The sequence below is a fragment of the Vanellus vanellus genome (genome assembly GCF_965231255.1).
Source record: "Vanellus vanellus genome assembly, chromosome: 21".
Taxonomy (NCBI): Eukaryota; Metazoa; Chordata; class Aves; order Charadriiformes; family Charadriidae; genus Vanellus; species Vanellus vanellus.
Genome location: NC_138926.1, coordinates 6,637,555 through 6,660,157, shown reverse-complemented (window position 1 = coordinate 6,660,157; position 22,603 = coordinate 6,637,555). Strand labels below are relative to the sequence as shown.

Sequence of the window (22,603 nt, the reverse complement as noted above, 5' to 3'; positions counted from 1 at the left end):
AGATTCCAAAATTTTGCATATGCAGAGAAAATTGTCTGAATTTGGCTGCTAATTTCCCACGGTACCAAGAAATCCTGTGCTTGCCTAACATGAATAAATCACCTGTGGATAATTCTGATTTTCGTCTCTTCCATTATCATGAAGTGTATACTCACAAAAAAAAAAATGTAAGGCTTGTATATGGTGGTGGTCCTCAGACATATCACATTTACAGATGGCTTGGTTTTCCCCAGGACTATCGTTCCTTGGAAGAGCTTCCGTCAGGCCCTGCATGAAGTGCATCCAATCAGTTCAGGGCTGGAGGCCATGGCCCTGAAGTCAACGATTGACTTGACGTGCAATGACTACATTTCAGTATTTGAATTTGATATCTTCACACGACTTTTTCAGGTAAGAATTGAGGAACATGAATCAATTGAAATGTGTCTCAGTGCTGCAGGTTAGACTCTTCCTAGGAGAAACTATATTTTACACACTGAAGTGGCTATTATTTATCCCGTAAGGGATTTGGTCGTCTTGCCCTTCATCCCCTAAACAGCTCTAGTAATACTTAGGACCCTGTATTATAGTAAAAGTGTGTGATACTTCTGGTTGTAGAAGAAAAAATTGTCTAAATATATACCGGAATTGTAAGGCACATTCAGTATCCTTCCATGAATAAGTTTTTCCCTTTCAAAGGTCACTTTTAGACTGAAGTTCTGACACAGCTTCTGTAAGCCAGGAAATGCGAAGCTTAGTTTATCAGTCTGTCTTTCCTTGTCTTTTTCTTTCTTGTCAGTTTTTTTTTCCAGGGGGTGGGTGTTCAGGATGGAACACAAGTATGGAAATTTGGGCTTCCTAGCTTTTGAACTGACACAGCCAGGATGTTGTGGACACGTCTGTATTCTGTACACGAGAAATATCTGTATTACTGAAGTGATAGTAATAGTAGGTAAAATTCTAACCCACAGTCTTTAATAGTGCTAAACTCAAAAACACAGCTTCTGATGGTGCAATTGGGTATTTACAAGAACAAACACTTACTTCTTTGGTTCTGACTTGCTTTCCCATGTGATAGGGTGGGTTGTAATTAAGATATGTCTAGATGAAAAATTCCCATGTTCGGTGTTGCAATGTGGCTGATCTCATTCAGTACTTTTTCCAACTATAGTACATAAAGAGGCAGTTAAAAGTTGCTGCGATTTCCAAGAGATGCAAAGTTCTTCGGGAGAGCTAATATCTTCTTTTAGACAAGTTGAGAAATTTGGAAGAATTGGATGAGATTTAGACACTCAAGCCCTTCTTGGGATTGAAAACTTTCAAAGTGTTGTTATGACTTTCCGTGCCTCATTTTAAGGAATATTTAACATGTATATACTGGTTTATTTATTCTAATCTTAAACTAGCCAGTAGTCCTTGCCACACCCAAGTGAGGTTAGGTGGTTAAGGAATAGTCACAAGCATCTTACACACAGTGAAACTGAGACAGAGGGGGGAGGTCACTTTCCTGAGGCCACATAGGAAGTCGGTGTTAGAGATCAGACTAGTCATGGTTTCTGGTCCTGTGCATAATCTTTTTAATCTCCTGTCTTTATCCCTGTCTTAGGAATGAGTCATTTTCTCTGCAGAAGCAGCACAAATTGGTAGCTATTCTTGAGCTGTCTTTTTGTGACCTCAGTGACTTCTCCCTTGGTATTTCTTAAAGGGGTTTTGATTAAGGTCTGTCTTAGGTGATGTTTTTATCACCAGTAAGAGAGAAACTCAAATGCTAAGGCCGCTGCATGAGAACATAGATTTTAGTTCCTTCACTGGATTTATGATGGGATAAGAAACCTGCTACTTTAACTGAAGAACTGATCCCTTTGATTAAGGAATATTGTACGTGTTGATGTCTCTTAGAAGTGAATGGTTAATATATTTCTTTGTTGTTTCTCTAGCCATGGTCCTCTTTGCTCAGGAACTGGAATAGCCTAGCGGTGACTCATCCCGGTTATATGGCATTCCTAACATATGATGAGGTGAAAGCCCGGCTTCAGAAATTCATTCACAAACCTGGCAGGTTAGTGCTTGGCAGCAGTGGCTTTTTTGATCGTTCTTGCTAACATTGCTGATTACTGCACTGCACTGACTGAGGAGATTGGTTTTATTTTGTCTTTGTCCTCCTTCCTCAGAAATTTAATCTTTGAAAAACCCTAGCTTGCTCTGTATTTGGAAATTATCTCCGTGTGGTGACTTACCTCCTGCCCACTCCCACAATTGTCACAACAGCTCCCTCAGGCACGAGCAGCATGCAGAGGCAGACACTGCCAGAGTGAGCCTAAATGGTGGGCTGTTTAGGACCATGAATAAAGGACTGTATCTGTAGGTCCCATAACTTTCTGGTGTACATGCATAAAACCAGGAGAACTGAGCGGATTGCAGCCCCCAGAAGCTGTGTGTCCATTTGAAGCAAACTTCAGACAGACAAGGCAGCTGACCAGTGTTTTTACTGGCAGAAGGCAGCATGGTAGGCAGAGTAGGCTGCAAGGTAATGCTGCCGGCTGGGTGGACTTCAGAGGGTGTCAGGGGCAGCACATGCTTCTACAAGGGCTGTGGACCTGAGCAGTTTTGGGCCACCTAATGTCCTGTGTAGAACCTGGCCCAATACAACAGGGCTGACAGATTTCTCTTTATGCAGGAAGGACCAAGTGTTCATTTCTGGAGGTTGTTACTGTACTATTAGTTCTGTGCTGGTTTTAAAAATAGAAACCTTGTGTAGTCTGTTTGTTGGTTTTGTTGTTTGTTGGGTTTTTTTAGAGTTAATTTGAAACAAGTTATTTTAAGGATGCTAACTTTTCTTGCTCTGGATTCTGGGTTTAATTTCACCTGGAGGCCAGTGTTTGGATGCTTTTCTCACTTCGTATCAGATTGCAAGGTTCTCCTTTGATCTGCCTGGGGGTAAATTGAGGAAAGATGGTATAAATCATCAAGCTATTCCTGCTAGTTTTTATTTGCTGTCTTGAGATAGCCAGACAAAGGGTGCCTACTTGACTTTTAATCTTTTCTGTCTGTTCCAGTCCAAACTGAAGTTTCTTTTCCTTTGTGTGTTTTTAGTTACATTTTCCGATTGAGTTGTACACGACTTGGTCAGTGGGCCATTGGCTATGTCACCGCAGATGGGAACATTCTTCAGACAATCCCCCACAACAAACCTCTTTTTCAAGCACTGATAGATGGCTTCAGGGAAGGCTTGTAAGTAACTTTATCAAAATGAAGTTATTTGCCCTTTTGCCCTTTTTCACTGTGAGTTTGTTTTAGAAATCTTAATCCTGAGGTGAGGTCTTAAAGTCAGTTGAATGGTAAAACATATGCTGTGGGTTCCTCACACATTATCTGCTTCACAGAAGAGCCAGCACATTGTAGAGGTCAAGCAATCACTATTGACATCACTGAGCCCCTCTTGGACATGTCTCAGCTCTTCCTTTTCATTTAGACCTTAATTCAGCAAAACAGTTCAGTCCTGTGAATAGTCCCACTGATGTCAGTGGAATAATTCATATACTTAATTTTTTTGGCACTCGAGAATACTGAGACGGCTATCTTTTGCACTGGAGAGCTGTACTGTCCTTTGCAATAGCAGACGAAAAGCGTGCGTCGGTGTTTCCCATGTCATAGATTCTTTTTGAGTCAAGTGTCCTTAATTTGAGCCACCACGATTGATATTATGGCATCAGTTCTCTTACTCTGGATATTACAGTTTCACTATGGGATGATTTAAGAGTAGTAGTCCAGGACCGTAACATCCTGTTTAAAACAAAAAATGCTGCCAGGAAGGAAGACAGACAAGCTTCTTTTTATTTTTAATAATGACATGTTTGGGTTTTGTCTGATAGTAAAATTCTTCCAAAACTTCTTTTAAATTTAAATACCTTGAATTCCCACCCCTCACTTTTCACCCTTGTTCTTTATTTCCTCCACCATCCCCCCAAAAAACCTTATATGTGTGTTCACTTGCACGTGTGTGTGTTTGTGTATATGCACATAGAGAGAAAGATATCTTTTTTTTCTCCCCCAACTGCTTACAGTTATTTATTTCCTGATGGCCGGAATCAGAATCCTGACTTGACTGGCCTGTGTGAGCCCACACCTCAGGACCACATTAAAGTTACACAGGTGAGCAAAGCATTCTATTCCATCAAATTTGCTTGCTTTCTTCCTAATTTATAGCCTCCTTGGCTGCTTATACAATTCAGTCATACTTGGTATCCTCAAGGCTTGTTTTTAAGGCTGATGTATTTTACAGGAGTTGCAGAAATCTTTGAATGGTAGGAATGCAGAGGAGATTGCAAAGGTTAGGTAAAGTAAAGCTTTACCTAAGCTGACAGATTTCAAGATATTTTTTTTCAGAATGTTCTGCCAAATATTCATTCTTTTGTGCCATCCGGCATATCTTAAGCCCTGCTTTCCTAGACTGTTCTTGGGACACCTAAATGAAAATCTAGGATAACTTCAAGCCCACTTTTTTTCTGAGCTTGACAGATGTATCTAGTGCATAAAATTATAGTGAAATCTTTGCAGACTTCTGTTCTCCTTTGCAATGTGTTCTTGTGTTTGAAATATTTCTTTTTCCTGCAAATCCTGTGTTGGGTTTCTTGTAGCTATGACTTACCATGCTTGTTATTTTACAGTATCAACCATGTCTGTCTATCTTTCCCCAAGGAACAATATGAATTGTATTGCGAGATGGGCTCCACATTTCAGCTGTGTAAAATATGTGCTGAAAATGACAAGGATGTGAAGATTGAACCATGTGGCCACCTGATGTGCACGTCCTGTCTCACTGCATGGCAGGTGAGGCATTGCCTCTTGTTTTGGAGCTAGTTGCTCTTTTACAGAAGCAGTATATTCTCTTCTCAAAACTCCTCGGTTTCCTTCAGGTATGGAGATGATATAGCATAACTGAGAACATAAGTTCATAGTTCAGCAATATCAGTGCATCAGTGCCAGCTTCACCAGCACAGGGAGAAGCTGGTTGAACGCCTGATCTCTTAATCTAGGAAGAGACAAGAAGTGTGAGGACTTGGTAAAAGGTTGGTTTCCTATTTCAGAAGGAAAATACTCCCCGTAATGGTAGCACAGTTTGCCTTTCTGTCTTCCTCTCCATTGAAAGGTACCTGCCAAAAAGCAGGTTAAAACCTCTTTGTATATTACCTGTATGTTTCACTTCTGCATCATAGTGGCTGTTCTAACAGATCTCTTCTCTTCCCTGAAGGAATCAGAAGGCCAGGGTTGTCCTTTTTGCCGCTGTGAAATCAAAGGCACGGAGCCGATTGTAGTAGACCCATTCGACCCCAGAGGAGGAGGAGGATTATCACGGCAAGGTGCAGAAGGAACTCCCTCACCCAATTATGACGATGATGATGATGACAGAGCTGATGATTCCCTCTTCATGATGAAAGAACTTGCTGGTACCAAAGTAAGGTCACCGTAGTGTGTGCTAGTAGATGTTGCAGTATGTACAAAGACTGCATGTTCTCCATCAGTTTTTGTGGTCTTAGTGATTTGTGAGTATGAGGGTTGTGAGACCTTATAACAAGAAAGATTTTACTCAGTATGGAAAACACGGATTTAGGTTCACTTTTGTCAGTTCAGTTTACACTGTCAGTTCTATTAAGCAATGGTGATCACGCTTTGAAATCTTTCATCTTTTGTGGGTTGTCTTGAGAGAACCCTTAGAAGGGTGAAAAGGCTGGCTTGACCTATTGGAATGTAAGATCTAGGTTTATAACGCTTCTCTGCATGCTTAGCAATGCTGCTTTGGATTTATTAGCTGTAGTTCACCCATATCAGCAAAAATTCATCCATTTTCCCCACTGATGTATACAGCCAACCAGATACAGTCTTCCCAAAGTCCTGATGACTAACTGGGTAGAGGGCAAGCTGTTTTGCTGAGGAAGTCAGTTTGACTGTCATCTTTTTATATGGTGTCTGATAAACATGTATAATAAAGGTGTGATAACCGTCTGCCATTAATCCTGTTTCCTGCCAGGAGATGTGTACAAGACAGGCATTCTTTATGGATCCCTGACTTTTTTTCTAAAAGCTTGTTGCTGCTCTCACATATCTGCACTTAGCATTGTTTTATTGCATAGGGAAGCGGGTTTGAATTTGGCTAATTTTGTAATGGTTGAATTCACTAAAATAAACTGCCTTTCCTGGTCAGAAAGAATCCTCTACATTGGTTTACCTATGGTCATATTTCTCTTTAGTTTCCACACTGTGAAATAGTGTACTAAACAGTAAACCATATTCCTGGAGGTAGTTTTTGTGTACCTAGCTTAGGGAAGCAAAGCAGTGTGACATCCTGTCGTGATTTGCAGTAGGTTACTCTTTGGCATTAGTGAGTTCAAACCTGTGTAAAGCTTTTCAAAGTCAGAAAGCACTAGCCTTGCTTGTAAAATAAACTATGAAAAGAGAAGAACAGGCGCTGTTCTGATTTGTTAGGTGGACAAACGACTTTCCAGGGACAAAAATGGAGGTTTTGGTGCACACTAGTGGTTGCTGCAACAACCAATGACACTGTAGTCAAGGTAGTTTGCATACTGGTGCCTTCAGTGCTAAGTAGGTTTTGCAGCAGATCGCGCCCTCTTGTGTCGAAAAGAAAAGCAGCTTGCTTCTGCCCAGGGCCCAGTAAGGCAGGTTTGTTAATCCGGCAAACAGTTTGTCTTCTATTGTGCCATTGCTAAGTGTGCATTTTCAGTTGTGTGCCACAGCTAACCCCGTTGGTGATCTTCAAGGCTTGCTCCAAGTCAAATGCTGTTGTGCTGTGAAAGTGCCCTCATTTACTGGTGTATGGTTGTTGCAATGTAGTAATTTGTTACCAATAGCGATACTGAAGCCAGTACAAGTCACAGAGCTTGAAAGCTCTCTAGAGAAAAGGAGTTCTGATGGATTGTGTCATTTGTGGATTTTCCTATTCTTTTATTTTTCAGGTCGAGCGTCCTCCTTCTCCATTCTCAGTAGCTCCGCAAGCCACTCTTCCTCCTGTGCCGCCACGACTGGATCTTTTGCAGCAGCGAGTGTCCAATCCGCCTGGGGCTTCCAGTCCTGGGACGACTTCAAAGGTCAAATACACTGTTTGCCCTTTCAACTATGATTTTGGTGGGACAGGCAGGAAGACGAGTGTTCTGGTGAACACTACATGTTCTCTGTGACATCTGTACTTTCACATGACTTGTTCTTCTTCCTTTTCTGTAGTCCTGTTAGGCCACTTACCTTTCGTTCCCCATGAGACCCTAGTCTGTCCTGAAAGTAAATGCTTCCTTCTGGAATCCATGGTAGGACAGTCCCTTTTTGCTGTTTAAAAGGCCTGTCTTTTCTTCACATTTGTCCATGGAATTGATAGAAAGAAGCTGGCCCTAAGCTGAAGTACTTCCTCACTTAGGGTGACTGGTGTCCTCGGGTTAACTGCCAAGTTATTGTTATTACCAGTATCTTTGCTGGTTTTCAGCCTTACCCACTGCTGCCTATGTCCTTTGGAGCCACATTTATGGGCTTGTGTTTTGTTCTAGCTAGCAGGCTAGGTGTGGGAAGGTGTCATATTCCTATCTCAACTTTTCTTCACAAATTTTTCCATTGAGCATTTTTTCAGATTGAAAACTAAGGAAGGAATGAAATGTATGTGACTGGGAGAGAGTAACTAGTTCTCTGACTAGCAGAAGGCAGTAGTGTGGTCTTGGAGACATCTGGTCATTGACTGTTGAGATACGGCAGCTTTTCTTCAGCGGGTTTGGATGAAATATGAAATTATGCTTGAAAGTTCAGGCAGAAGAAAATATCCAATTCTATGAATATTCATTGCTGACTGATGAATGTTAACCTCTATAAATAACCCCCAGTTGAGTATTTTTTTTAAATTATGGGTATCTTTTGTTTGGAATCCAATCTAATGCTGCTGTAACCTTTTTTCTTCCTTCAAGAAAAATAATCTGGGGTGTTTCGTGCCTAGCTGTGGCTGCATGGAGTCACAAGCTTGTAGAGAAGGTGTCTCTGGAGGGTTAACTTGTGGAGATGTGGCGAGTTATCTCCACATCCTTTGAGATACCTTGTAAAAATAGATAAAACAAAACCAAAACCTCACCTTTCTGCCACCTGCCTCCCTCCTTTTTATGTTTTGTGGCTGGAATACCTTTGTTAAGCAATATTTTACATTATTCTGTCTTCCAGGCTGCACCTGGTACTCTTCACAAGGATAAACCTTTGCCGATCCCACCCACGCTCAGAGATCTCCCGCCACCACCACCTCCAGATAGGCCACATTCCATTGGAACTGAAGGTCGACCTCAGAGACGTCCCCTGCCCTGCACGCCAGGAGACTGTCCTTCGAGAGACAAACCACCCCCTGTGCCCTCCAACCGTCAGGTGGATCTTTGGCCATCGAGGCCGATTCCAAAAGCCCCATCTGTAGCTCTCAGCCCCGGCGACCCCTGGTCTGGAAGAGAACTGTCAAACAGGCACTCGCTTCCCTTTTCCTTGCCCTCTCAGATGGACTCCAGAGCTGACAGCCATCGGCTTGGGAGCACACTCAGCCTGGACAGCCCAGTGGTGAGTAGGCCTATTGCAGGTGAAGGTAATCTGTGAGGAATTAAGTCTTCCAGGGTGCCCTCTTCTCATAGTTTACATATGAAGAGGGCTGTTTTGTGCCAAGGGAGAGATGGAAAGGAACTGGTAAATGCCCAGCAAGGGAGAATAATGGGAGGACTTGTTTGGGAGTAGTTTTGTGCCTCTTGGGAGCAAGGCTGAAATCCCAGTTTGAGCAGTCATGAGCCACAATTTCATAATCACTGTTCACCTTTCCATTTTGAAAAACTGAGAATCTTTTGTATTGGGAGCTGGTATGCTGAAAAAGTGCAATTTACTCTTTTCAGTTTTCTGTCCTGTAAAACCTGCACACAGTAGCTATGATTAGTTTAACAGTAAAGTCTGAGTTAAATTTGGATCTGTTACTATTACCAATGTCACGATGTATAACTTAGTAGCCCAACATGTTGTTCTCTGTAAGAAATCCAAGGCAGTTTTGCTTTCTTTGATTCCATTCCCCAAATTTTTCCTTTTAAAACCTCCAGCTTTCTAAAATTGAAAGCAAGTACATTTTTAGCCCGATTGTCTAAGAAAATGACACTTGCACAGTTGTCATTCTGTCTCCGTATGTGTGTGTTTGTCTGCATGCGTTTCCTCTTGTCATCCATTTTGGCCTTTTGGCCTCTTTCAGCTGAGTTTGCCAAAGCTATTGGAATCTCAAAAGATAGGAAGTTCCTGCAGTTTTCGTGTAAACAAGCAGCTGTCTACTGGAGAAAAACCCTGCTTGTGCCCTCACTGAGGCAAAACTGTCACAGAATTACTGGATTTTTAAGGTGTCAGTAAATGCTTTGGAATAAATGAAGATGCTTCATTCCCCTAGAGGATGTGTTGAATGGCTGGCTGACAGCTTTGCAACTACATTGGTGTATGTGGTGTTTCTGATTCCTGGTTTGTAATTTTTTCTTTCAGAGCTTGAACAGTGGTCCACCAACAACCTCAGAGTGTGAACACCCCAAAATTAAACCCTCCTCGTCTGCCAATGCGATCTACTCCTTAGCTGCCAGGTCTGTTGTTTTCTAGCAAAAGTGCTACTTCATAACTTACAGAATGGTAATTGTAGGGCTCTCTCCATGCTGGTGCCAGGGACAGAATTTGACACAACTCTGTCAGCTTTAGTTTCAATCTCTGACAGTTTCAAAATACGCGATCTAGAGAAAGTAGATGAAGTCAGCATCCTAAAGATCTGTGGATAGTGGTGGTAGTTACCCTTGACTGTGGCGATAGAGAAAAGGCTACTGTTGCAATTAGCTCTTTTATGAATTCACTTCTGAGTTGGTCTTTACGTGAAGTAGGTGATGTATAAGGTGTATGGTATTGTCAACTTGCTTTTGCATAATGACCTTGTGCCAGTTTGACCTTGCAGGTGGGCTGCTAAGAATCCTGAAAGCCAGGTTATTTCTTTAGACAGAATCACTATAAGATGACTGCTTGTTATTTCCGCTGTGGATTTTAAAGGCCACTTTAATATTAATTACATTTGGCATAAATGTTTTTCTGATGTTTATATCTTATTTCTTCTGCCTCTAGACCACTGCCTGTGCCAAAACTGCCTCCTGGGGAACAGTCTGAAAGCGATGAAGACACTGAATACATGTCACCGTCCTCTCTGCCTGTGGTGCCTCCAGGTCCTGCTGTACAGAAAACAGAGATCAAAATGCCTTTGGAAATGACTCAGAGTTTACGGTGAGATTCTGTTTGTTTGTGCTGCGCTTTCTCCTCGCAGCTTTGGGATAGTGTGTTTGTTTACTAGGGTGGAGATTTTGCTTGCTCAGTTTGCTAAATTTCCACAGTGATATTCACCAGATCTAGACTAACATAGCTAACTGTCAATGGAATGTGACTACTGCTTTTTTGCAGAATCCTTCTAGAGTATTAAAGGAGGCAAATAACCACTCCCTGCTCTTTCTGCAGTAACCTTTTGAGAGCAGCAACAACTGAAATTCGAAATGCTATTAAAAGGCTGTGTTCTGGTGGTATCAATCAAACTCTTTTATGCTAATATGCTGTATTGCAATAGACATTACTAGAGAATTTTCTGGAACAAATATTCTTTCACAGAACAGTGGTGATTTCACTTTGAAGCAGGGATCTGTGCAGAATCTCACTCAGAGACTTAAGTGTTGGTGGTTGACCACTGTCTCAAGTGGCATATGTGTTCTCTCCTTCAGAGTTGTAGACTGCGACCAACAGACAGATGGCTGTATGTATGAAGCAATGTACAACATTCACTCCCAAGCAGCATCCTCTGCTTTCGAGACTGTCAACACTTCTGGTGAGTGAGTGTGCTAAAAAAACAACTGAGAAACTGAGGTACAATGAATTGGTCCCAGTCCCAGTTGGAACAGCATTTTAGGGTAAATTAAATGTTACTTGCTTTCACTGTTAAAATAGCTAGGATGTATGTAGAAATATCTGGGTCTGTGTACTGCAGACTGCATGTGGGGATGTTGAGAAGCCTAGTTGGAATGCACTGTAAAAATACTCACCAGTTGTTAAAAAAATTGTTGTCTTGAAGATTTTTTTTTCTGGGCATCAGTTATCAGCCCACATCTGTGAGCTTCTGGAAGGAGCATCTGTTGAATGTGGGGTTTTGGCAGTAAAACCTTAGTTCTGTGTCCTGTCAATGTTTGTGGACTATAGGGGAACAGAGTCCGCCTTGAGAGACAGAGGGTCTGTTCAGTCCCAGAGCTCAGAATGTGCCTCTTATTCTAGACGAAGGGGATCTGGCAGCAGCCACTGCCGGCAACGGCCCTGAAGAGTCAGAAAACGAAGAAGATGGCTATGATATCCCCAAACCACCGCTACCAGTTGCTATTGCTCGTCGCACACTGTCCGATATCTCCAATGCCACACCTGCCTTCAGCCGAATGTCTTTGGAAAATGACCCTGTGACAGGTTAGAGAACACCTGTACTCCTCATGTTGTAATGGGTTACTGATGGCTTGCTATGCATGTTTGAAACTTCCGTCACTGACTCGAGGTTTTGTATGTAAGCTGTAAAGTCAGGTTTACAAGTCAGAATTATAGTGGGTCTTGGAATGCACCGCCTTGGTCATTTAATCACTGAGCTAGCAAATCACATTTAAATCACACTTAGAAAAACCTTTCCTCATCTTAAAGGATATTCCTTAAGCCACTGTTTCTTACAGGGCATGGTATACTTTTTGTATCAGGACGTACCAGAGCATGAAACAGAACTTCAGAACATTACTGCTTTTCACGGTTCCAAGTGAAAGATGACATGGCTGGCCTTGTACAGCTTGTCTGGCTCAGTCTCGGCTGCGGTTGTTGCCAGCAGATGGCAAAAGTGTACTGTTTGATGCTGTTAGTTCTTTTGAGCAGGGACCTAGTCGCTCAGCAAGGTCAGCTTTTTGTCCCTGGGGAGTCCTGTCCTTCTGGCTGCAAGACACATTTTCTGAGGGAAAAAACAAAGCTTCGTCTCTCCAAGAGCTTTTCTGAATAATGCTATCCCTACAACTGCCCAGCAGCTCTAAAGCTCTGAAACTCTTATTGTTGGGAGGCTTTCAGCAAGTCTGAACACCCTGGCAATTTGGCAAGTAAGAGGAGCGAGTTTCTTGTTCCTTCTGGAGGTACATGAGAGGCAGAATCTCCTGTAGCCAGGACCGCTTGCCCCAGTGAGTCTTCTGTTCACCTGCTTCAACACTTCCCCTTCCCAGAGCTTGCCCTCCTTCAGCGCAGGGAACAGTTTACTGATGAAGAGAAGTTTATTAGCTTTTGCCACTCCTCCCTGCTCCCTGCCTCACTTTTTAAGTCTCTCACTGTGTCTGTAGAATGTGGCTGACAGGGATAAGAGGAGGCAGAGAGAGCTCACATCCTCCTCCCCCTTGAAGTACTGAGCTTAGTCATTGACACTTCTTTGTTTCTACAGCTCTGAAATAACACTGCTATTGTCCTGCTTTGTAGTGTTAGGAGATCTGCTAATGAAAAACCGATGAGGAAATGCTGATTGTTACTGCTCTGGAAAGCATACGCGGTTTTCTGAAACACTGGGTATTGGCTACTGCTGAAGCCTGGTGTTAAGCAAGCGTAATTAGTATGGGATACATTTTGGTAAATTTATGTTCTCGTGTGTTGTGTCCTACTGTTTAGTTTCTTAATCATTTACCAAACAAGCTGTGCTAGTAGTTGCCCTTTTAAATTGACCTATTGTCTCTGAGAGTTCATCCAGTTCAAGCTGAAACAGATATTTCAAAAGACAATTTGGGGGAGAGAAGTGGCTAGTCCTTTTTCTCAAACGTACAAAAAGCTTTTTATGTGTAAGAAGCTTGTACTTTAAAGTTCAGGGAGCTGAACTGCATTGTGGTTGGTGAGGAAGCTTCAATGAATTTGTTTCCTGAAGAGCCTTCTCTATCTTAGTGCTTTTGGTACAAGTTTTTCAGACAGGCTCCACAATGACAGCTTCTTTTCTGACCAGCGCTGCTGTGCCCACTCTTAAAAAGGGGTTCTTTGGACATTATTAGTCTTACGGATTTGTCTGTTGTACACCAGTTCTACTGCTAGAAAACTCTGTCTTGAGTACCTTGAGGAGTTTCTCCAGAAGACAAAACTTTCTTTAAGGTGATGTCAAATATTCTTGCAGAAAAGTTTCTTGTGGTTTGCAAAGTAGGAAAAAATGCTTTCTTCAACGACACAGGAGGTTAGAACTCAAAAATTATCAGATGTTGGATTAACACATTGAGCAATGTGTTGGAGTGTTTGATGTCGTTTGGTTTATTGGCTATTCTTTTTTCTCCCCAGGAGTAGTGCATGATGTGGCTACTGGCAAGTAAGACATCTGAGTGACTAAGAGGGGAGGCAGAACAGGCTGAGCTTACTGACCTGCCATAGATGCCAGCTATTAGGTAGGGTGAGCTTCAGCAGGAGCTCTTGTGGATGGCCCTGGCCTGCTGTTGGGCTGCCAGAGGAAGAGGAGCAGACCCTTCAGAGAACATAATTCAGTTGCTGGAGCAAACATGGTGGATGAATTGTAACTGATAGATCTAATTATGTTCATACACTCCAACAGCACGCTGCAATGCAGACATTTCTGTGAGGAGAGATCAGCATCTGGACAGTTAAACTGGGGGTTGCTGTCTGATTCTAGAAGGAAATGGGATTTTTGGTAAAGTTGCATGTTCTCCATGTCATTTTTTCCCAGCAGGTCTCTGCTTCTTATTCTAAGGCTGATATCTGAGCTCTGCTCACACACACATATCCCTGGTTAATTTTTTTCTGTTTACGTGGTCTTATCTTAATAAATAAGCCTGGTGTGGCCTCCTAATTAAAAATATATCCATGGCCGATTTTGCACATGAGAGGGGAAGCTGAGCTAATCCGTAGTGTTGTGTGGGAGTGTGGCTGATTGGAGAAAGTGGCACAGCTTTCAGTGGCATGTTTTTGAAGTACCATTTATCAGTCTGATGTCATTCCCGCTTTGTTCCAAGCAAGAGTCACATGTCCCTTTTTGAAGTGATGTGCTTGTTTCTCCTTCCAGGTTTTTCAGATGGCTCTCAAGTTCCAGAAAGGCCGCCGAAGCCGCTACCACGAAGAATAAATTCTGAGCGGAAAGCAGGGAGCTGCCAAACAGGCGGAGCCAGCAGTGGGACCAGTACGTCACTGCAACTCTCCAGTGAGATCGAGAATCTAATGAGCCAAGGCTACTCATATCAGGACATTCAGAAAGCACTGGTCATTGCACATAACAATATTGAAATGGCCAAAAATATTCTCCGGGAGTTTGTTTCCATTTCCTCCCCTGCGCATGTAGCCACATAGCACATTACCTCCACACCTGCAACTTCTGTGGACCAACTGCCTGGGCAGCTGTAGCCCAGCTACGCACCAAAGGGGAAGGGGGTTCCTTTAGAGACTTCGTGCTGAGGTCAGTCTTGCCTCTTAAGAGAATCAGTTATCAGGTTTTTGTGGTTCTGGATTTCAAAGCAGTGGAATGACACGGAGCAGAATGGTGTTTTATACAGTGTATGTCTTGGAGTCCTTTACCCCTACCTCTTGTTTGAGAGAAGGTTTATTTCCAGGGTGTTGGTAGAGAAAGGTATCACAACAAGGGATCCCCGAGCTGATGCCCTGGAGGCTGGGGGGAGTGTTTTGTGCTGTGAATTCTACGTGAATGCTCTGAGAAACAAAGTCTCGAGGTCAGTGTGGTGTGTCCTGTGGTTCATGGTACTAGATTTGGGTCTGTTCGCTGCTGTGTGTCTGGCTCAGGCTTTTTAGAGCAGCTGGGAGGTCACTTTCTGCTGGGAATAAATAGGAGGCTGTGGAAGAATCTGTTGATTGCTTCCTGTTTGCCATGGCATTTCCCTTTTGCCTGTAATAATAGCATTTATTGCTTATGATTCAAGTCCTCCCTTTTTGCCTGGAGATAGCGTGACTAGTTTCTGTCAGGCATTTTATCTTGGCAGTGCTGGCAGTTGGATTTATCTCATACGTGTCCTCTTGTCGGCAGCACTGGCAGCACCAGTTTCCAGGCACCTAGACGTGCTGAAAGTTTTGCATGTTTTTGAGGGGTGGGAGAGGGTAGGAAGAATTGGAGTGAGAGCAAAGAACTGGCTGCTACTTCTCCTTTTCTAGCCTTGAGGATTTTGTGCTTCAGTGCTCGAACTTGATTGTGGCCCTGCTGGGCTTGAGCAGCCATCACTGGACACTCCCATGCGCTCTTTCTCTAGGAATGTTGGACCTGGTAAATATGATGTTTTATTTATCTTAATTGCATGGTGGCTGTTGCAGACTAGTGGCCTTCACACACATTCCATCATCTCCTTCAGAGAGCTCTTGCGGGAGCCAGCTGTCTTTGTGCCAGGCTGTTTTGTGGAATTGGTAGATACAGCTGATGTATTTGTTGGTATCTTACCTGCTTTGCAGTAAAAGAAATGCAGCAGTTCTCTGCATGGCTATCAAAACAACATGGGGGCTCTTCTTTCCATTTCCATTACTCTAAGGTATTGCCAGAGTTTGTGTTAAAACAGATCTGGGAAACTTCTGTATTTGTAAAACGATCACATGGCTTTAAAAGTCAGAACTCAGCTGTTACTTTGAAAAAACCTGACTTGCATACTCAGCTACTTAACTCTGTTCATGTATGCTTAGTGTGCGAGAAGTGTGTTTCCTTTTGAGAGGATTTTAATCAAGTAGGGATACACAGATCACAGCCTGACAAACAAACAAGTGCTCTGTGTACGCTCAGAGGCTATTAGCCTTTCAAAGCATGTCTAGCCTTATTTGCGTCTCTCTTAAGGGCAGCAGTAGTCACTAGGCAAAGGATTGCAACTTGAAATATTGTTGGCGTGACTATGGCAGTTGGATGCAGTTTAGCCTTTTAAAGGGTCTAGTAGCTGTGCCTGAATCTCAGAGGATCGGCTTGCCATTGGCAGAGAGGACTTAACAAGTATTAGCAAAGGGGGCTAAGCATAAAATGTTTATTTTAGGTAGAGCATATGTTTCTCTATAGATCTACAGCTCTATAAATTGATGCAGTGGGTTCCAGGCAGTTTAAAAGCATGAACTGTTTCTCTTTACTCCCCACCTTTCTGTAGTAAAGAAGATGCTCTCTGAAACGGTAAGGCGATGTCCTGCAACACTTACAGGTCATCACCACTGTCGCTATTTCCAGGCCAGGGCTGAAACTTGCAAATGCAGCACACTGGTGAGATTTATGTCAGTGGGCATGGTGCTCTGCAGTGGTGCAGAGAGAGGTCAGGCGCAGCCAAGAGCAGGCAGGGTCTGGCCTTGCTGGAGGTGCTGAGCTGCAGAGAAGGTGATGTAAGTGCATATTGCACTTGGGGAAAAAGAGCTGTTCTTTTTCCTCGGCCCAGACGTGCAACAGTCAGCGGTATCATGAACCAGTCCTGCTCTTTCTGTGTGAAGCGCTTTGCCAATTATGCATGGCAGCCTTGGTCAGTGTGTCTTGTGGGAGCTTCTGGAGAAGCCAGTCCAGCACTGGTGCTACTGAGACAGGAACACGGAGCAGCTCTGGTTGTTCTCGCGGTAGATCTGCATGTTACCCTTGTGAGCCTGAGAAACCAGTCCTGGCCTATGAGAGTTATTTCCTGGCTTTGTTCTGGAGAACCCTTTCGTGAGGGAGCACTACGGTTTTCTTTCCCTCTTTTTCATATTCTCTCCAGTGCTGCCACCAGCTCTGTGTTGGGTTTGGAGCCTCTTCATTTCTGATTTGCTGTGTAAACTCAGTGCAAGTGTGTTCAAGTGTGGTGTGTGACTGGTTCACGCAGGCAGAGGTGCTGCTGCCAAGGCTGTGTAGGAGCCAAGTCCAGCCAGCTAGAAAGCCTTAACTCTTGTCTTGTGCAGTGTGTGTGGTCAGAGTAGTGAAGCCCTGTCCCATACAAGCTCTTTATTACAGGCTTGTTGTAATGTTAAATTAAATCATGCCTAGCAGAGCTATTACAGGCCTGTCTTTGGGTTCCTATGGGTGTTGTTCCAGGTATTAGAGATTAGAGAGAGCAATCTTTGTGGCATGTATCACTAATTTTTTTGCATGTGTCCTTTCTGTGCACTGTTTGTGTCTCAAACTGATTTAAGAAACTTAAGTCTTGGCTTTTCTTCCTTAGAAATGTAAGCATTTGCTAGTACCACTGAAGTGCAGCAGAGTCCTGACCGTGTCTTATGGCTGCGCTCTGTGAAGTCAATCCAGGCACTGTACAGTGTAGTTTTCTTGGTGTTCTTTCAGAAAGGTAAGCCTAAGATTGATTTCTCTTTTTTCCCTTACCTCCTTGGTCTTTATTCTGAAGAAGTTAACTTAGTGACGCTACTTTAAAAAGAAAAAAAAAAGAAAAAAACAAATGTCTGGTGCCTTTCTTAAGGGAATGCTGCATCGCTAGGCTGGATCTGAGTATCCAACCCTCTGAAAATGAAGAGCCCGAACTAGACAAGCTGTAAAGATGCCTTTGAGCGTGAGACTGCTTTGAAAGGGGTGAAAAGAAAGGGCAAGAAAGATGGGCAATTGTCACTTCAACAATGACACTGTGTTTCGTAGCATTTCAACTGTGGAGGTTTCCTACTTTACCTGTAACTAACAGTGACTTGTCTGGACTGGTGCTCTACTAAGCTTGGTGTGAAGACAGTAGAATTGTAGGACAGGATTGGTTTTGCTTGTAACAAAATACGAGTTCTGCTCATAAAAAATGCTGGGTTTCTCCCTCCCTGTCAACCCTCGACACAAAGCAAGCAGAAAACACTTTGTACAGTAAGAGCTGGGCACAAAATGTGTGGGACTGGTATGCGTCTCTGCACAGCGAGCAGCAGGTAGCTGTGGAAAGCTATCTGTCATCTGTCATCTGTTCTGACCAGGGTTTCCAGCTGACTTAGTATGTTCGATGCGACCATAGCTGCATGGGAATCTGAAATGAGACATATCCTGCCAGGGGTGTGGTAAATCTTGTCTGCTGCCTTGTGTGTCTGTCTCTGCAAGTGCTGCAGCTTGAGGCATGCGGTGTCTCTGCTGGGAACCAGCGGACTTGCTGTCACTACAAACGGCTTTTCTGCGTGCCCTTCCCTGAGCCCTTGCCTTGGGGGAGCCAGCCAGGCTTGGGGTACAGCATGTTGCTTCCTGCACTAGACTGATTACATTACTGTAGTTAATCCTGAGGCAGGGTCATTACTGTAAATGTTCTTTTCAGTTGAGCAAGAAAAAATGCAACTCCCAGGGCACTTTCTTAAAGGTGCCACTTTAAAATTAGTGGGGAATAAGGACACTTATTTTTAAAGTTCCTAATAGAAATCTTTTTTGAAATTCCCAGTGGGGGAGGAACAGTTGTTCTTTCTCTTGAATGACAAATACCAATTTGTATAATATCAGTGTTAAAAATGTTGAGATTTTCACAAAATATTTTAAAAAAGTATAATAGTGTCATTAATATAAAAATATAATAGCAGTATTTAATCCTTTCAGATCTGTAAAGAATAAGGAAAAACAGAAGGTAAATATTCTTACAGAGAGTAGCTGAGCTTTAAGGTTCACTTGGTTTAAAGTCCTCATTTTGTTTGCAAATGCATTGTTAATGTTTAGAGGTTATACTAATGTTATTTATTAATTGTTTCCATTCTTATATGCTGCCCACTAAGAGCTTCTTTGTTTGGGATTTCATTCACCTGTGTCAGTAAAAAGAAAACAAAACAAAGTTTTATTTTTAAATAAAATTTCCTTTGTTGTAGCATACCGTCTGTGTTGTGTTGGTTCTGTGAATCCTGGGTAAAGAACATCCTGCTCAAGCCTGTCTCAGTCAGATTGTTCAGGGTGCCTGAGTCTGAGATGCTCAGTTAGTCTCCCAGAGCTCTTGCAAACTGCAACTGACTTTATAGCTATTTTAACCAGTACCACAATTATATGAATGTGAATTTAACAGCTAATGGATACTAACAGAGGGCAGGAAAGGTTTATGCGAAGTTTATACTAATAAGTCGATAGAATAGAGTTAATGTATTCTAATAGAATCGATTAATAGACCTATTAGAGTTTGAGGATGACATTAACAAGTTTGTCACCACCCATGAGCACAGTCAAAGGGAGTCCATAGGAATCTGGTAGAGTAACGGGTTCTGCAGTGTCTGTTGGGGTCTAAGTAGATCCTGAAGTGTCAGTCCCACTCTGCTGGAGTTAGGCTCCAATTGCCTACCACAGACTCTGTTAGTACATTACTGTAGACTCTAAATGACTTTTGTAATTATCGCATAGCATTTCCATAAATATATGTCACATGATTCTAGAATATAATTATATATTAAATATAAAGGCTGTATAATAAACCCAAAAGTATATACACATGGATAATATTACAAACCCCTAATACTGTGCAGTCTAATTGATGCGATACACACTGTTAGATACTGACGGAGTCCAATGTACCCTGCCAGAGTTTGAGACATGCTGGGGGGGCCTGTGTGAGTTCATGACAGAAGACAAGACCCTGTGAAACTCTGAAATTCTTCAGCCATGTGTCTTAGCCACTGGTGGAGTCTGGAGTGCCACGAACACCTGGTAGAGTCTGGCAGGTTCTGGGCCCCAAATTAGGGTCAAATTAGGTCAAGTGAACCCCTCAAAGATATTGCCCTGGGGTTAAATGAGGACACAGGGGTCACATGAGGACACGGGGGTCACTTGAGGTCAAGTGAAACCCTCAGAGATGTTGACTGGGGTCACTTGAGGACACGGGGGTTACTTGAGGTCAAGTGGAGCCCTCAAAGATGTCGACTGGGGTCACGTCAGGACACAGGGGTCACTTCAGGTCAGGTGAAGCCCTCAAAGATGTCGACTGGGGTCACTTGAGGACACAGGGGTCACTTGAAGTCAAGTGAACCCCTCAAAGACGTGTCCCTGGGGTTAAATGAGGACACAGGGGTCACTTGAGGACACAGGGGTCACCTGAGGTCAAGTGACACCGTGAAAGATGTCAACTGGGGTCATTTGAGGACATGGGGGTCACTTGAGGTCAAGTGAACCCCTCAAACATGTTGACTGGGGTCACTTGAGGACACAGGGGTTACTTCAGGTCAAGTGAACCCCTCAAAGATGTCGACTGGGGTCACTTGAGGACACAGGGGTTACTTGAGGTCAAGTGAACACCTCAAAGATGTTGACTGGGGTCACTTGAGGACACAGGGGTCACTTCAGGTCAAGTGAACCCCTCAAAGACGTGTCCCTGGGGTTAAATGAGGACATAGGGGTCACTTGAGGACACAGGGGTCACTTGAGGTCAAGTGAAGCTTTTGAAAGTTGTCGACTGGGGTCACTTGAGGACACGGGGGTCACTTGAGGTCAAGTGGAGCCCTCAAAGATGTCGACTGGGGTCACTTGAGGACACAGGGGTTACTTGAGGTCAAGTGAACACCTCAAAGATGTTGACTGGGGTCACTTGAGGACACAGGGGTCACTTGAGGTCAAGTGAACCCCTCAAAGACATGTCCCTGGGGTTAAATGAGGACATAGGGGTCACTTGAGGACACGGGGGTTACTTGAGGTCAAGTGAACACCTCAGAGATGTTTACTGGGGTCACTTGAGGACATAGGGGTCACTTCAGGTCAAGTGAACCCCTCAAAGACGTGTCCCTGGGGTTAAATGAGGACATAGGGGTCACTTGAGGTCACAGGGGTCACTTCAGGTCAAGTGAAGCTTTTGAAAGTTGTCGACTGGGGTCACTTGAGGACACTGGGGTCACTTGAGGTCAGGTGAACCCCTCAAAGATGTTGACTGGGGTCACTTGAGGACACAGGGGTCACTTCAGGTCAAGTGAACCTCTCAAAGACGTGTCCCTGGGGTTAAATGAGGACATAGGGGTCACTTGAGGACACAGGGGTCACTTGAGGTCAAGTGAACCCCTCAAAGATGTCGACTGGGGTCACTTGAGGACACGGGGGTCACTTGAGGTCAAGTGAAGCCCTCAAAGATGTCGACTGGGGTCACTTGAGGACACGGGGGTCACTTGAGGTCAAGTGAACACCTCAAAGATGTTGACTGGGGTCACTTGAGGACACAGGGGTCACTTAAGGTCAAGTGAAGCTTTTGAAAGTTGTTGACTGGGGTCACTTGAGGACACGGGGGTCACTTGAGGTCAAGTGGAGCCCTCAAAGATGTCGACTGGGGTCACTTGAGGACACAGGGGTTACTTGAGGTCAAGTGAACACCTCAAAGATGTTGACTGGGGTCACTTGAGGACACAGGGGTCACTTGAGGTCAAGTGAACCCCTCAAAGACATGTCCCTGGGGTTAAATGAGGACATAGGGGTCACTTGAGGACACGGGGGTTACTTGAGGTCAAGTGAACACCTCAGAGATGTTGAGTGGGGTCACTTGAGGACATAGGGGTCACTTCAGGTCAAGTGAACCCCTCAAAGATGTGTCCCTGGGGTTAAATGAGGACATAGGGGTCACTTGAGGACACAGGGGTCACTTGAGGTCAAGTGAACCCCTCAAAGATGTCGACTGGGGTCACTTGAGGACACGGGGGTTACTTGAGGTCAAGTGAACACCTCAGAGATGTTTACTGGGGTCACTTGAGGACATAGGGGTCACTTCAGGTCAAGTGAACCCCTCAAAGACGTGTCCCTGGGGTTAAATGAGGACATAGGGGTCACTTGAGGTCACAGGGGTCACTTCAGGTCAAGTGAAGCTTTTGAAAGTTGTCGACTGGGGTCACTTGAGGACACTGGGGTCACTTGAGGTCAGGTGAACCCCTCAAAGATGTTGACTGGGGTCACTTGAGGACACAGGGGTCACTTCAGGTCAAGTGAACCTCTCAAAGACGTGTCCCTGGGGTTAAATGAGGACATAGGGGTCACTTGAGGACACAGGGGTCACTTGAGGTCAAGTGAACCCCTCAAAGATGTCGACTGGGGTCACTTGAGGACACGGGGGTCACTTGAGGTCAAGTGAAGCCCTCAAAGATGTCGACTGGGGTCACTTGAGGACACGGGGGTCACTTGAGGTCAAGTGAACACCTCAAAGATGTTGACTGGGGTCACTTGAGGACACAGGGGTCACTTAAGGTCAAGTGAAGCTTTTGAAAGTTGTTGACTGGGGTCACTTGAGGACACGGGGGTCACTTGAGGTCAAGTGGAGCCCTCAAAGATGTCGACTGGGGTCACTTGAGGACACAGGGGTTACTTGAGGTCAAGTGAACACCTCAAAGATGTTGACTGGGGTCACTTGAGGACACAGGGGTCACTTGAGGTCAAGTGAACCCCTCAAAGACATGTCCCTGGGGTTAAATGAGGACATAGGGGTCACTTGAGGACACGGGGGTTACTTGAGGTCAAGTGAACACCTCAGAGATGTTGAGTGGGGTCACTTGAGGACATAGGGGTCACTTCAGGTCAAGTGAACCCCTCAAAGATGTGTCCCTGGGGTTAAATGAGGACATAGGGGTCACTTGAGGACACAGGGGTCACTTGAGGTCAAGTGAACCCCTCAAAGATGTCGACTGGGGTCACTTGAGGACACGGGGGTCACTTGAGGTCAAGTGAAGCCCTCAAAGATGTCGA

General features: G+C 44.0%; 1 protein-coding gene and 1 long non-coding RNA gene across 2 annotated transcripts in view; both read left to right on the top strand.

Annotated features, from left to right (window-relative positions):
* The window catches only part of CBL (Cbl proto-oncogene), a gene marked incomplete at its 5' end in the record, with an annotated part of 40,935 nt that extends 26,356 nt beyond the window's left edge, over positions 1-14,579 (top strand). The window contains 13 exons of the mRNA XM_082493831.1: positions 234-390; positions 1,917-2,038; positions 3,073-3,210; positions 4,044-4,131; positions 4,678-4,809; positions 5,231-5,434; positions 6,951-7,082; positions 8,185-8,562; positions 9,508-9,602; positions 10,126-10,281; positions 10,767-10,870; positions 11,311-11,493; positions 14,093-14,579. Coding sequence (XP_082349957.1) covers positions 234-390; positions 1,917-2,038; positions 3,073-3,210; positions 4,044-4,131; positions 4,678-4,809; positions 5,231-5,434; positions 6,951-7,082; positions 8,185-8,562; positions 9,508-9,602; positions 10,126-10,281; positions 10,767-10,870; positions 11,311-11,493; positions 14,093-14,373 — 2,170 coding nt within the window. The 3' untranslated portion in view covers positions 14,374-14,579. The remainder of the gene's footprint in view (positions 1-233; positions 391-1,916; positions 2,039-3,072; positions 3,211-4,043; positions 4,132-4,677; positions 4,810-5,230; positions 5,435-6,950; positions 7,083-8,184; positions 8,563-9,507; positions 9,603-10,125; positions 10,282-10,766; positions 10,871-11,310; positions 11,494-14,092) is intronic.
* A 47-nt stretch (positions 14,580-14,626) lies between these two features.
* Positions 14,627-18,778, top strand: LOC309680377. The gene is made up of 4 exons (XR_014269929.1): positions 14,627-14,750; positions 15,187-15,295; positions 17,178-17,300; positions 17,430-18,778. It is a non-coding gene; the product is annotated as an uncharacterized lncRNA (long non-coding RNA).
* The last annotated feature ends 3,825 nt before the right edge of the window (positions 18,779-22,603 follow it).